We start from the raw sequence: 14,772 nt of genomic DNA, 5'->3' as shown, positions 1-14,772 counted from the left end.
GCTTGCTTTCCTAAGAAGTTTATGGCCCAAGACATTTTGTTAGCAGAACGACTTGAAAAAAAGTTGCTGTTGCCTTCAATCACAGGTATATGCAATTTTCAGCATGAACACTTGAAAAATATTAGGAGTAAACTCAAGCTGTGCCAAGTTAATTTTGCATATATTATAATTACAGCAAATCAAAATCTGAATTAATGTTGCTGCCAGAAGAGAAAAGAGAGTATTTGTATTCCTGCTGTCATGTCTGTCTTTGGAGTAATGCTATTCTTCGGTGTGTATTCTCAGGTATATACAGACTTGCTGGGCGAACACTGTAGGTGCTTCAGCTGATGTACCATTAGGAGGTGGATTTTGCATATATGAAGTCGACCCTGGCTTAGCAATGGTTGGCATGAAACCCACAGACGTGGCACCATCTGCTGCAACCAAGTTCTTTGGTGCAGGCACTGCAGCTTGTGTTGCTGATCTTGTCACCTTTCCCCTAGATACTGCCAAAGTCAGACTACAGGTTAGTGATACAGTGGACTGGGAGACGTGCCACATTTTAACTGTGACATCTACATTTTATTGATAATTCTTCTTTCCTGTTGCAAACAGTGCTTGACTGCATTTTTCTCATACACAGATCCAAGGAGAATCTCAAGCAGCGCAAGGGGCCAATGTGGTGAAGTATCGGGGAGTGTTTGGCACCATCACCACCATGGTGCGTACAGAGGGACCCAGGAGCCTCTACAACGGCCTGGTGGCAGGACTTCAGAGACAGATGAGCTTTGCCTCCGTCCGCATTGGCCTTTATGACTCCATGAAGCAATTTTACACTCGAGGCTCCGAGAGTGAGTTTTCTAACCTAAGTTTTCCAGTTCATGCCTTTGTTCTAGTGACAAAGTGGTTTCTCTCACATCCATGTTGTGACTTCTAATGCATGTGCTCTCCAGATGCTGGGATTGTGGTTCGGCTCATGGCCGGCTGCACCACAGGAGCCATGGCTGTGGCTTTTGCACAACCAACAGATGTGGTAAAGGTACGTTTTCAAGCCCAGGTGCGTCTGGCTGATGGTGGGAAGAGATACAATGGCACGCTTGATGCCTACCGGACGATCGCTCGGGATGAGGGAGTGCGGGGCCTGTGGAAAGGTACTTGTCATTCTTTTAAAAATATATATTCCAAGTTGAAATTTTGATAATCTTAAAAAAACACACCACTGGTTCTGAAGTAACGATCCTCTTCTTTTTCTAGGTTGCATGCCCAATATCACTCGTAATGCCATTGTAAATTGTGCCGAGCTGGTAACATATGACATCATCAAAGAGCTCATTCTGAAGTATGACCTAATGACAGGTGAGACTCAAGCAAAATGATTCCAGAAACTGCCAGTGTCATTCTAATGAACATCTTGTACAATCAAATTCAATATCAACATTATTAAAGGTGCACTATGCAAAATTGCAGAAGGTAGGAATGAATTTAAGTGAGGACTGTTTAGACTCAACTGACAAAAAACATGGCACAAGCACATAATTAATTTGTGAGTTGGCAGAGATTGAGAGCCATGTACACCCAACCACCAAATTACATGTTATCTCACTTTTTTTTTCTTTTTTTTTCAGTTGAGTCGCAATGGTCCTCATTTCAGACCACCCTCTACAATTTTGCATAGCACACCCTTAAGGGAATATTCCACTGTTTTGGGGGAAAAAAAAGCCTTTTTCTGACTCACCCAGACAGAGACAAGATGCTCGATGTTATTCATATGAACTGAACCTCTGGATGTAAGAGGTGAAAATGGTATCAAACATCTTGTCTCAGTCTTGTTAAGTCGGAAAAGGGTATTTTGCTGTTATTGCAGTTATTGATGGATGTGATATTGTCTCTAATCATCTGTAGACAACTTGCCGTGCCACTTCACAGCCGGCTTCGGAGCAGGTTTCTGTACGACCATTGTGGCCTCTCCTGTCGACGTTGTCAAAACGCGGTACATGAACTCGGCAGCGGGCCAGTATGGCAGTGCTATACACTGTGCTGTCACCATGCTGACAAATGAAGGGCCCACAGCTTTCTATAAGGGGTAAGCACATGTCAGCAGCAGTACACTTGAGTGCCATTTATATACCAATGACCCATATAAGAGTTATGATACACCTTTTCATCGCGCTACTTTATTTAGCTTGTATTTTGTGTCCTGTACTTCTAGGTTCATGCCCTCTTTCCTGCGACTGGGGTCTTGGAACATTGTGATGTTTGTGTCGTATGAGCAGATTAAACGAGGCATTACCAGAGCACAGCAGTCCTGGGAGTCACCGTTTTGATGGCGATGTGACCATCAGTACCACCGTCAGCATGAATCATGAATTAGAAAATTCATTCATGAATCTGAAAATAAGGCCCATACTGTAAGGCCTGAAGGGATCTGGACAGCTTCGGGCCCCTTGGACACATTACCAAGGTGGCAACGTGGAGGCGGAGTCAAAGGGAAAAAGTCCCTTGAAATAGCTCACATATTTTATTTCCATAAATAATATAGACATAACTGTTTTGATTATGTCAGAAAGAGGCAAATGTTGTTCATTATCAGTGAATTCAAACCTGACTTATAGGTGTTGTGGCAATGCGAGAGTGATTTTATGAAGATAAAAGAAGATTTAAAGTTTCATAACCGTAAAAACTTGTATAAAAATGCTCATTTGGGTGTGAATCTTGTGAAAGACACAGCTCAGGTGATAATTCCATAAAGTTATATAATATTTATCTTGATTGCATTATACTGGCTTTTAGTTTCTGGAGAGTGGTATTCATGTTTACATGCTGAACTGTGAGATCATAAGAATAATGTGATTTATGACTCAGGGTGGGTTCTCTGTTTAAGGTGAGCAGACAAACCCTAAGCCTTGAAGATACAGTGACCACTTTAATGTAGCACGAAATCATATTGTTTTGTCTATGAATGTGGATTGTATAAAAATGTTTACAGTGGTGCGAAGATTGATTAAAAAGGCTGTTATGGTGTCTGTGATTAGGTTTTTATATGGTAATCTACACGTTTACAGGGATGTTTGTTCAGCAAGATGAAAGTATGACTTATTGCTGGTCGATAAGTTGTGAAAATGTTGCACACAATGGTGGGTAATGCCAAACTGTAAATACAAAGTGGTGGTTGTTCAGTTTTGTCAATTAATAAACTTAAAATATTTTACAATGGCTGGTTGTATCTTGTCATAAAACACTAGATTAGGGTTTGAATGCTATTAAGCTATGGAGCAGTAAATCAGATTATTCAATAAAATGGTACAAGCTCTTCTCAGAAAATGGGGCATGTTGGGAGCTAAATGGGATATTCAGTAGTCTTGTATCAGTGTGTCAGAAATAACTACAGCACAGTTTGTAAACAGGGAAAAGCCTCAGGGCAAAAGCAACAGGGATTGAACATGAAAATTGGATGAGACATCTAGACAGTGTAAATGCATCTTTGGACAAACTTTCCATTCACTTCACGTTTTAAAAAATTGAAGCAGGCAAAGTAGGTAAGCTAAAAAAAAAAAAAAAAAAAAAAAAAAAAAAAAACTTGACTTATTCCGCTGTGACTTTTCTCAGAGTCTGTCCCTGTGACATTGACGTCTTGTTCTTAAATATAGCTGCCAAGCGGTATTTCCACTGCCAAGCCATGTGAAGATGTTGAATATTTAAGGGTGTCAGCAGCTGTACAGGGACACTCAAAGATTCAGTTTTGACTCTCATTCTCAGTTTCATGGTGGTAAGCATCTCAAAGAGGACTGAAACAATTATGACCTATAAGTGTATTGATACTTATTTTAACAAAGTAATTAACTGTCCTTTTACTCAGGACTGACAGAAGAAAATTATGTTGAGTCAAGCAAAGTTGCATTTTCAGGTAAAATGACGAATTTCATCATCATCATAACTAGAATGTGTGCCAAACAGGGATTAATCATTGCAGGGTATCCATATACATGTTGATGTTGTTCTCTAATATATTTATTCCTGTACCAGACATCTGACTCCTCCTTGCATCAGTCCTTAAAGAGAAATCAGTGGCCACTTTCACTATAGATAAAAGGTGTTGGTCTGTTGGCTGGAGCATCGGCAAAACATCTGTTGACACAAATAACTTTTTTCTAAACATCTCAGAACATGGGTGGCCTGAAGGAGGAGCTGTGGCACAGTGTCTGGAGGAGAAAGTCTCTCTTTCCAAGAAACCCAGACTTGGCCCTCATTATGTTGCTACACTGCATCTGACAGTGTTCTACAACAGCAAATTTGTCTAAAGTATCTGTGGTGGGAAAGTTTTCCCTTGAATGACAAGTTGGAGAAAATGCAAAGTTTTCCTCTTGCACTTGGCACACTTTCGGGTGGAGGAGTTTCACTGGATCATGCATGTTCCCAATCACCTTTTTCCAAACCTGCCATTTCACATTTAGTTCTCTTTTTTGTCAAATGGAAAAGCCAGGTTCATTCAAAGCTGTAGCTGCCTGGATTCAGAATATGTCAGATTCGACACTGATGGGTCAATCAGGATTACTATTCATATTTTTTTTTTTTAAAAAAAATTCAAGGTGGTGTTCAATCCAAATTGGTTGACTTGAAAAGTACAAAAAGCCCATTTGTATTATACTGCCACATTCTGTGTGTGCTAAGGCCTTTTATGGTTTTCAGCATTTTTTTCATACTTTTTACATATTATAAAATAAATTATACAAGAAAGAACTCATGAAAAACCAAATCACAGGACATTTCACTTTATAGGCAGAACATTATATACTCTCATTTCTGCTTGTTTTCAAACCAACTGTGCAAACCCACATGAACCCATACATTCACACATTACATGGCATGTATCCAAAGCTGATTATATCCCACATGTAATAATATTTGCCATCTGAAGGTATGATAACACTGCATGGCTCCACAAAACCAAGTAAAGCCAACAAACAACTACACAGCCATAAACAAACCATGTCTTAAATCTCTTACTTTCCTCATGAATTCATTATCAGATATACTTTGCCTCAGGTTTAGGGTTGAGATGCTGATGTGATGCTTTGCAGGGCTATACAGAGAAACCCTTGGCAATAATTCCCAATTTAGCACTTTGCAGTAGAGAAAAGTAAACACTCAGTGTATTTGCTGTGGCCTACACATAGATAAGCAGCTACAACAGTGCAGGAGCACCAGGTGACAGACAACACCAGTGCTGAGACGTCAGGCCTCAACATATGGATCTAATTATGCTGGGGATCTGCAGCATGCTCTTGTTTTTTCACCATGACTCAGCAGCATGCTGAAACATGCAAAGTGCAGATTTAAACAGATAACTGACTGAGGCACATGAATTTCAGGAAGTGGAAAAAAAAAAAAAAAAAAAGTTGCAAAAGTTTGTTTTCACCATATCTACTTTGCTGATTGTGCATGATGGTGATGATGGTGATGATGATGATGATGATGATGATGATGATGATGATGATGATGATGATGATATTGTTGTAGCCCGAAAGGCCACAGACAGAGGCCTGGATGCCATCAGAGTCAAGACTGTGGCCCGCCTGTTCTGTTCTCTTCACAGCACTATGAATAGAAGAGATATATTCCACACTATACTTGGGGGTTGTTTTTCTTCCCATGAAGAGGACAGGCTTGATTATGAGGACAAAAGATAAAAAGTGAGTAGAAGGCTGACATATTCTTCTTCTTTTTAAAATAAAAAATATACAAATAACTCTGCAGGCTGTTTCTATCACACAGAAGTTTAGAATAGTTTACTGGCCTGACCTGCAGGCGCTCTTCATGGCCCCACCAGCCACACAGCTGCTGTGCCATTATGTAACAACATTGTAAAGAGGAGTATAAAAAGCAGAGGCTCATTCTCCCCTGCCACACTATTGTATTCTGTCCAGTCATCAGTTCAGTTTCCTCTACAAACTCATCTATTTCTTTAAATAAGGCATTGTCACTTGGAGAGGCATTTTACTTAACTGAGTAACGTCCACAATTCATAATGCTTGCATTTAAAATTGTGTTTTGGAGGATGGTGTAATTGCTGTTACTTTTATTCTGTTCCTGTGCTGTATTTAACCTTGTCTCTCTGTCTTTTTCAGGATTTGGAGTATGGTTTTGAGGAATATTATTTTTAAACATTTTTCTATGGAAGAACAAGGAAATCAGTTTACAGCGGGGAGTAAATTCAGCCAGAGGGACACCTTTAGAGAATCTTGATCTCTAATGTTTCTGCCCTAAATTGTCCCATTAAAGGTAAGAATTAATAATATCTTATTACAGAGTGACACTTCAAATTCACCTAATCAAAGCTTAGACTTAAATGTGATTGCTGGGAGTCTCTGGTGTATAAGTTCCAGTTATTATTTATGCCTGTTTGGACATTACAAATAGCAAAACAACAGAAAATATAATTTTGCCATCATATTGTCAAAACTTTACACAGCCAATGTAAAGGCTTGTTTTATAGCCCATTTCTCCCTGTATAGTTCTTCCTCATCCAGCAAGTAAACACTCCTACTTTAATACATCCCCTCTGCTTAGCCTGCTGCTGAATGGACAGAGTACACCAGACAACTGGAGGCCTCATTAGTATCAGGAGATAGATACAAGATAGGCCTGCCTAGGAGGAGAATGACTGATAAAACGATTTGTATGTAGATGAACAGTCAAAACACTACATGAGGTTTTGAATGAATGTGATCAACATAATCAATCAACAATCAGTAAGTGTTTTCATCAGTTATTTTTTGCAGCATAATATTTTCCAGTTTCTTTTTCAGATTTTGATTCCTTGTACTGTGTCCACATCATCTCCATTTAAACCACTCTTCAGTCTTCATATTCCACAACAATCTCATAAGGCAGGAACATGGTTGGATTTGGACCTGCAGATGTCCCCCCAACAGCGGCTGTCAAGTTCGTAGGTGCTGGAACTGCAGCCTGCATTGCTGACCTGCTCACCTTCCCCTTGGACACAGCCAAAGTACGGCTGCAGGTGAGCTAGCTCTTTGTTGGGAATTATTTTAAGAATTTTCAGTGTTTTGTTCTCTATAAGAGCATGTGCAGATCCCCTTCTTTTCTATTGTTGTTTTTCTATTTGTATTGTATTTTGCATGATGATAAAACTAGTTTTAAATCATAAATCATCATGACCTTTGTTATTTTGGTACTTAGGCCTTCTGTTGTGACCTCCGCTGTTAAAATACTTTTTGCACTGCAAGATTTTTTCCTTTGTAAAGTTATTGTCAGATTTATTTATTTTTTTCTGGGCTTTCATCTAAACCAGACAATGTCACAAAATGGGTTTTACACAGATTTTCAAAGCAAACAAATAAATAAATAAATAAATAAATAGTTTGGTAATATTGTACCAACATAGAATATGTAATCATACTGTATGTTGAGATATTGTGAATTAAAACATTTGAAAAAAAATCTCATATATGTGAAGATATGTGGAAATACATATAAATAATATGTAATAATAATAATTCCACAGTTTCTTTAAAAACATTTTATGCATTACTTATAATTTTTGTTATTTTTATTACATGCCTTCCTCAAACCTTGAAGAGGCTAGACTCCCCCCATACTCCCCCCTACCCCTCTTCAATGTCTGTTGAGCCTCCATGGCCATTTATCCTGCACAGATCCAGGGGGAGGCGGGATGCGCTGCAGCTGCAGTAAACGGCCCTGCAGTGAAATATAAGGGAGTGTTTGGCACCATCACCACCATGGTGCGTACAGAGGGACCCAGGAGCCTCTATAATGGACTAGTAGCAGGACTCCAGAGACAGATGACATTTGCCTCAGTCCGCATTGGTCTCTATGACTCTGTAAAACAGCTCTACACTAGAGGCTCTGATCGTGAGTGTCTGTGAAGTTCATTCTATTGTTTGCTCAGCTGACAAAGTGCTGTATCAGTCAGGTTTGACATCTCCCTCCTGTCTGGTTCAGATGTAGGCATTGGCAGTCGGTTGCTGGCGGGTTGCACCACTGGAGCCATGGCGGTTGCATTTGCTCAACCGACAGACGTGGTGAAAGTCCGCTTCCAGGCCCAGGCCAGGTCTCCAGGACTTGCTAGACGCTACTGCAGCACCATTGATGCTTACAAGACCATTGCCAAAGAAGAAGGCATCCATGGCCTGTGGAAAGGTAGCTTAGGCTTGAGAGCAAGCAGATCTATAAATAGTTGTATCATTTCTTCTTCTTATTATTATAATGTCCAAACCTTACTCTAACTTGCAGGTACTGCTCCGAATATTGCACGTAGTGCTATTGTTAACTGTACTGAACTGGTGACGTATGACTTCATTAAGGATGCTCTTCTACTGTCCACTCCCATGACAGGTGAAGCAATTCCTTCAGTATAATATGATTCTTAGGTGTGTGTGTGTGTGTGTGTGTGTGTGTGTGTGTGTGTGTGTGTGTGTGTGTGTGTGTGTGTGTGTTTGTATGCAGTGCAATAGCCAGAATTATTTTCTTCTGGAAGCTTAACACATTCAGTGACTGTCAGCATTTACTCTACAGATAATCTGCCCTGCCACTTTATATCAGCGTTTGGTGCAGGCTTATGCACAACAGTGATTGCCTCTCCAGTTGATGTGGTCAAGACAAGATATATGAACTCTGCCCTTGGCCAGTACAGCAGTGTCCTCAACTGTGCTGTTGCCATGGTGACCAAAGAGGGACCCCTTGCCTTTTATAAGGGGTAAGCAATGACCTGTTCTAAATTGTCATAAACAAAATATATGTGAAGGCCATTAATTTGAATTGTCCAGTTGAATGGACTGCCATATTACATCATGCCCCTGTTCTATTTTCTCACTCTCGAGGTTCATGCCATCTTTCTTACGCCTGGGCTCCTGGAACGTAGTGATGTTTGTCACATATGAGCAGCTGAAAAGGGCCATGATGGCAGTACAACACAACTGATCAACTGCACTGTGATTATTATTCTCTGGCAAAAGGATGATGCTGTATTACAGTTGTGCTGCTTACCCATTTTTTACTGTTTGGTATCTTCTTGCTTATATTTAATCTTCAGTCACTTGAATCCAAGCACAACAAAGGTTTTACAATAAATTGTGGCAATACAGACAGAGATGTAACAACATTTTTATGAAAACTTGTGTCAGTAATAAACATTAGAAACAAATGATTGACACCTAAAATGTTACAGCTGTTTAATCAAGCTAGAACTTGCTTGATTAGACGTTTCTGCTCAGCAGAGAGCTTCTGGGGGAACTGGATGTCAAAAATGATGATGAGGTTTCCTCTGTGGGAAGGATCCTTGGATAATGGCATTCCCTCTCCAGTCACCACTTTGCTGTAGGTGGGGCTGGGTGCAAGGTGACACACAAATTAGAGACAAAAATGGTGAATCCAGATAATGTGCACACCCAGAAAATATAATCCTGATTTTGAATCATGTTGGTAAGAGACATGCACGGAGATGTCCTAGTTTAAGTATACAATGTATAGATTGCTTGAGTTATTTTGATCATCTCATTCTATACAGCCTGTGATCCAGTCCAGGGGATTTCCATCCATTTGATGTAGATTGGTTTATTTAATCCCCAAATATATTTACAGTGAATGTTTTATACAGCAATAAAGAGTGCAGACAAATTTGCTCTACTCTACTGCATGCCAAAGCTGTATATGACCATCTGCTGATCTTTTGCCTTTCTGATTATTCATGGCAGCTTAAAGGGTATTTGTAATTAATGCCAAATTAATAGGATTGCAACACACAATCCAGCAATGTGGTTTGACCAGTATTGAAACCAGTGTACCCCTTCGACCCCAGCACAGTAAAGTACTCACTGTACAATGTCATTGATGGGAATGTTGAGGAGCCTGCCATCTAGTGTCTCCACTTCCACAGAGAACCCAGTCAAGGCCTGAGGAGAAGGGAATAAACCTGAATAAATTTTAACTATTGAAAAAATGATTACCGATAAAACCTGGATTAATGAGCAGAAGTCTTTAACCTAACTCACCATCTCCAGAGAGATCTGAACTTTGTAGATGAGGTCATTCCCTTGTCTTACAAAGCAAGGATGACTCTTCTGTCGCACGACAAACACAATGTCTGCAGGGATGCTGTTGGGCCCCTAGAATTAAAACACAAAGATATGATCACAAGTTAAACTTTCTCTAAAGTAGAACTTTGGAATGACCTGATCTTTTTACAGTCTCTATTGATCTCTTAAAACTTCTCAGTTCCCACTACAATGGTAACTATAAAAAATCCTAAACTATAACTATAACTATAACTGTAATAAATAAAAATTACCAATCCAATTATCATATAAAAATTCCAAAATCAAGTGGGGGAAGACTTTGGTTGCTTGCTGCAGTGATGCTTACCACAGGGGAGCAAGCACAACTCTTAATTAGAAGAAATATAAAATAAACAATACTGAACATTTCTACAAAACATGTTGTATATACATGCTAGCTTAGCCCTGGATTTGTTATATAACTCAGTTTTTTCCATACTGAGTTCTCACATAGTCATCCAGCAGTCAAAAAATATTCACCCTTGTATTTTGAGGGAGTAGAATTGAACAACCTGAAGCAAAATGATGGCTACTGGCTTGTTAACTCAAATTAGCAATTCTAAAGGCTCACCTCCTGTGATCACCTGAAAATGTGTTCCCTCTCCCCATCCATCAGAGGCACTTAAAAATCTTACTACTGTCACTCCCAGTCACTACCAGAGATAGCCACCATGAGATATTTTGTACAGTTTTGCAGTATTTCAGTGTCTACACAACATTGTATACTTGATACACATAATGCAGAGTATTTTATGATTTTCTTACATAATCCCTTCACACTGTATTGAACAAATGCTATAAAGTCCACTTACTACACCTCCCCCTACAGCTTACAGCTCAGTGAGAGCTGCATGTGTTTATTATGGTGTCCCCTGGGGTGAGGGAGCAGAGACGACAGAGATGACAAGCTATAGGGGTCCAACTAGGGAAATCAGCACCAGGGACAGCACCACAGGCAAAAACAATAGGTGGTGCAGAGTCATTTGTCTAATTCAGGCCCTGCACTCCATTGGACATAAACTTGGACACACCTTTGACCATTTAACTGTCTGTGATTGAGCCTCTATCTGTCCGTTCCCACATGTTTGGCCAGTGGAAGATACAGAGGCAAATGTCAAATGTGAAGTGATGGATGAGGGCTTTTTAGCTGCAGCCAGCACCTAAAAGCGCTCACATACTGGTATCATACTCTGGTTTTCATTCTAGCCACTATAAATTAAATATGTTTGTTCTGCTGCATGACAAATGTTTGTGGGTTTCTTCATTCCATTACAATCATATGGATTTTGATTTTGAAATAAATTCAGTCCTACTTCTTATTATCATTTAAAGTGTACACAAACTCCCAGTGTGAATCCACAGGTTTGCATTAAATAAATCTTAAATCATTGGTTATGTTGATGGTTTTAAATACATAGCACATATATAGGAAATGAAAAAAAAAAAAACTCTCTCTCACCTGATCTCCTTCCTTGTGGAAAACTATCCTCGTGCCTTCATTCCATCCAGGTTTCACAATAATACTCAGTATCTTGTCTTTAATGCTGGATGTGAGTCCATCCTCATTCATAACCTGGTTATCACATTTAAGGAAATTAGTAAATAAATATGTATTTGTACTTCCTTGTTGACATGTGCCCCATGCAATTACAACCCACACAGTGAGGTGAATGATCTAAGTGCCCTGTATCTTATGCCAAATGTAAACAGATAATAGATAACAGACAATTTTCTGTTCTTGTGTCATTAGACACTCAAAAATTAGACAGTTTATCCTTCTGCAGCACGTAATGTGTAGGTATCTTTATACAGGACATTGTTTAAACCCTCTGAAACAAACCATTGGACATTTTTTATATATTCTGCCCAAATAGATGTAATAGATAAATGCTATCATGAAAAAGAAATTAAGCATTTAGGGAATATAAATATATTAATCTGATCTTATCTTTTCAACATGAGGTAAATACTGAAAGCATAGCATCTTGGTTCATATTCGTCTAGCCATGTGAAAACACATTTCTGGGCAGCGAAACCACATACATTTCAGTCAGTGTTGTAATATTTATCTGAACATGATTCTTATGGCCTGTGCAGCTGGCAATGAGAGCAGAACTGCACTATATATCCATGGTGCTGTCAGCTCAGATGTAAACTTACAACACCTCTTCGATGGACTGCAGATAAAATCTGTTTATTGCTCAAAGCACAAATCTAGTGAGAATCTCTCCCCTGAACTCTTGTAATGTGTTATCATTTGGCTTCAGTGTGTGTTCTGCACCCTGCTGCTGTCATCTGAATTAGGGCCAGACAGGCAGTGTAGTCAGCCCATGGAAACAGTCTGAGGAATTTGATTGCATATGTTTGTCTCAGTTAAATACAATCACTTTATGAAGAACACATAAATTCTGTTTGAGTTTTATTATTATGAATCTGTTGTCTGATACGTACAACCAAGATGGTTATGTAGAATGGTTTTGTTACGTAACTCTTACCCTGCGGGATATCTTCATCTTTTTTGCACATCCGTGGTAGAGATCATCCAGGCTCAAGTGAAGATCTCTCTCTATGGGAGAATCTTGTGTTTTCACCTCTCTGTCTTGCAGGCCACCAACCCCAACCGGCACTTCAGCTCCATCCTTCGAATAGAAGTCTTGCAAAAATAGGAGATCAGGATGATATCATGATTCATGATAGCAGGATATCATGAAATTGTTATTAGGGTGAAATCAAAATGACCAACATACATATTGTGTGCCTGCACAACTAAACATCACACAAAAAGTAAGGAAATTTGTGTTTGGTAGATTATTTCTTTGTTGTAACAATGCTTCTTGGCAATAAATCTTATACCATTGGAAAGCCTGTTCATTTCCCTTTTAAATGGTGCCACATTTGTAAGGAACATGCATTTGTGGGATGAGCAGCAGAGCTGAGTATGTGGGTTGTGCCCATGAAAAATTTGCCAAATCTTCTCTGCAGAATCTCCTGTTGCAGAATCTCATCTCGATATCTCTCTGCATCGAGATTGCCTCCAATGATGACAAGCCTCGTTTTTCCAGTGTAAGCTGTTTGGCATTGGCAGAGAAGATTTGGCAAATTTTTCATGGGCGCAACCCACATACTCAGCTCTGCTGCTCATCCCACAAATGCATCATCCTTACAAATGTGGCACCATTTAAAAAGGAAATAAACAGGCTTTCCAACGGTATAAGATTTATTGCCAAGAAACATTGTTACAACAAAGAAATAATCTACCAAACACACATTTCCTTACTTTTTGTGTGATGTTTATATAGCAAAGGTCCGTATCTAATATGTTTTCCTACCTGCAAACGGGTTGTCACCTCCAAAGAACTGTCTGAATGTTTGGTCTGGATTCCCGTGATAGATATATCCAGATGACCAAGCCCCATTTCTGTCAAACTGAAGTGGGATGCCATTTTTTAGGCCCTCCTCCCCAAACTTGTCATAGGTTGCCTTTTTTCGAGCTGTCAGAAAATACATACAGCTATAGATTTGCAGTAAACAAGTAATGTATCACACATGCCCAGACACTATAGGTTTGGAGTTAAGTTATTGAGACCCCGGCAGTGGTTTAAGGAAACAGAAATATAAATATAAATAGCAAAGTTCTTACTCACCCTCCTGTTACCTTCACATTTACTATTTTTTTAATCAATTGAGGTCACTTTGACCATGACAATTTAAACCTCTAGAACTTGATTATAATAAAACTTGTTACTCAAGTTAATGTGTCAGCTTTGTTGTGTCCCCCCAGTCAGCCTGCTATTCATCAAACTTCTTGTGAGAATAATCATTTTTCCCTCCCAAATGTCATATTAACTATCAGTGGTTCTCACACTACTACAGGTGTGGTTATATTAGGCTTTTTGAAGATTATAAATGGCATGTTATAGTTCCTCAGTATCATCCAAAACAACTAAAAGTTAATGTGTGTGGAATGTTGATATTTCTGGTATGTTTTATACAGCTAAAAAAAAAAAAAAAAGTGTACAGGACATTGAAAAAATATCATCATGTCAATTTCATGCTACACATTCGTTCCCATTAAATTAGGAAAAGTCATTAAATATTATGTTAATGATGTAGTTAGAGACGTTTAACACTGTATGGGGCCAAAGGTAACAGGAGGGTTAAAGCGGATGGTGCTGCCATCCCTTGACTGGTTTTAGTTATCTAATATTCAATATGAAATAAACTTTACAAGTTATACCACAGGCCACTTACGATCGCTCAAGACATCGTAGGCCTCAGCCAGCTGACTGAACTTCTCAGCGTCTTCCAGACGGCTGGCTGCGCTTGGATGATACTTCAACGCAAGACGGCGATATCTAACAAGATTGGTTTGTAAACAGTGAGATTAGCTGCCAAATACTTAACATGTGAGCATTTAAGGTCACATTACCAGCAATTCAAATTACACCTGTACATTCTGATGTAGCATGTGCTAGTATAGATGCAGAGGGTTACTTTACGCTTTGTTTATGTCAAGCTAACCCAACTTACGCCTTTTTAATATCTGCGTCAGTTGCGTTTCTGTTGATCTCCAGAGCTGCGTAGTAATCTGTCTCCATTACTGAATTAAGGCTAAATTCGAAAATAAACGACCTTTTTAAAAAAAAATACTAAAGTTTTGACTTAATTTGCAAACATTTTCGTTGACAGTACACAA

General features: G+C 39.2%; 3 protein-coding genes across 3 annotated transcripts; 2 read left to right on the top strand and 1 right to left on the bottom strand.

The window, feature by feature from the left end:
* Nucleotides 1–337: 337 nt before the first annotated feature.
* LOC115371482 (mitochondrial uncoupling protein 2-like) lies at nt 338–2,495 on the top strand. The gene is made up of 6 exons (XM_030068888.1): nt 338–508; nt 626–833; nt 936–1,133; nt 1,237–1,338; nt 1,885–2,065; nt 2,192–2,495. Exons 1-6 carry the CDS (start codon nt 383–385, stop codon nt 2,304–2,306), a joined length of 930 nt encoding a protein of 309 aa, XP_029924748.1. The 5' UTR covers nt 338–382; the 3' UTR covers nt 2,307–2,495.
* Nucleotides 2,496–5,910: 3,415 nt separating this feature from the next.
* Nucleotides 5,911–9,088, top strand: ucp2 (uncoupling protein 2). Its single transcript, XM_030068393.1, has 8 exons — nt 5,911–5,988; nt 6,108–6,261; nt 6,789–7,003; nt 7,659–7,875; nt 7,966–8,163; nt 8,257–8,358; nt 8,539–8,719; nt 8,844–9,088. The coding sequence occupies exons 3-8, from the start codon at nt 6,878–6,880 to the stop codon at nt 8,941–8,943; spliced, it is 924 nt and encodes a 307-aa protein (XP_029924253.1). The 5' UTR covers nt 5,911–5,988; nt 6,108–6,261; nt 6,789–6,877; the 3' UTR covers nt 8,944–9,088.
* An 84-nt stretch (nt 9,089–9,172) lies between these two features.
* On the bottom strand, nt 9,173–14,674 carry dnajb13 (DnaJ heat shock protein family (Hsp40) member B13). The gene is made up of 8 exons (XM_030068392.1): nt 14,607–14,674; nt 14,328–14,431; nt 13,406–13,567; nt 12,572–12,729; nt 11,536–11,649; nt 10,014–10,127; nt 9,838–9,914; nt 9,173–9,349 (listed from the first exon to the last, which is right to left on the bottom strand). Exons 1-8 carry the CDS (start codon nt 14,672–14,674, stop codon nt 9,199–9,201), a joined length of 948 nt encoding a protein of 315 aa, XP_029924252.1. The 3' UTR covers nt 9,173–9,198.
* Nucleotides 14,675–14,772: the final 98 nt, after the last annotated feature.

The sequence above is a fragment of the Myripristis murdjan genome, chromosome 14 (assembly GCF_902150065.1).
Source record: "Myripristis murdjan chromosome 14, fMyrMur1.1, whole genome shotgun sequence".
In the NCBI taxonomy this organism is placed as follows: Eukaryota; Metazoa; Chordata; class Actinopteri; order Holocentriformes; family Holocentridae; genus Myripristis; species Myripristis murdjan.
Note: the sequence above shows the minus strand (reverse complement) of the source record. Positions and strands in the feature narration are given on the sequence as shown.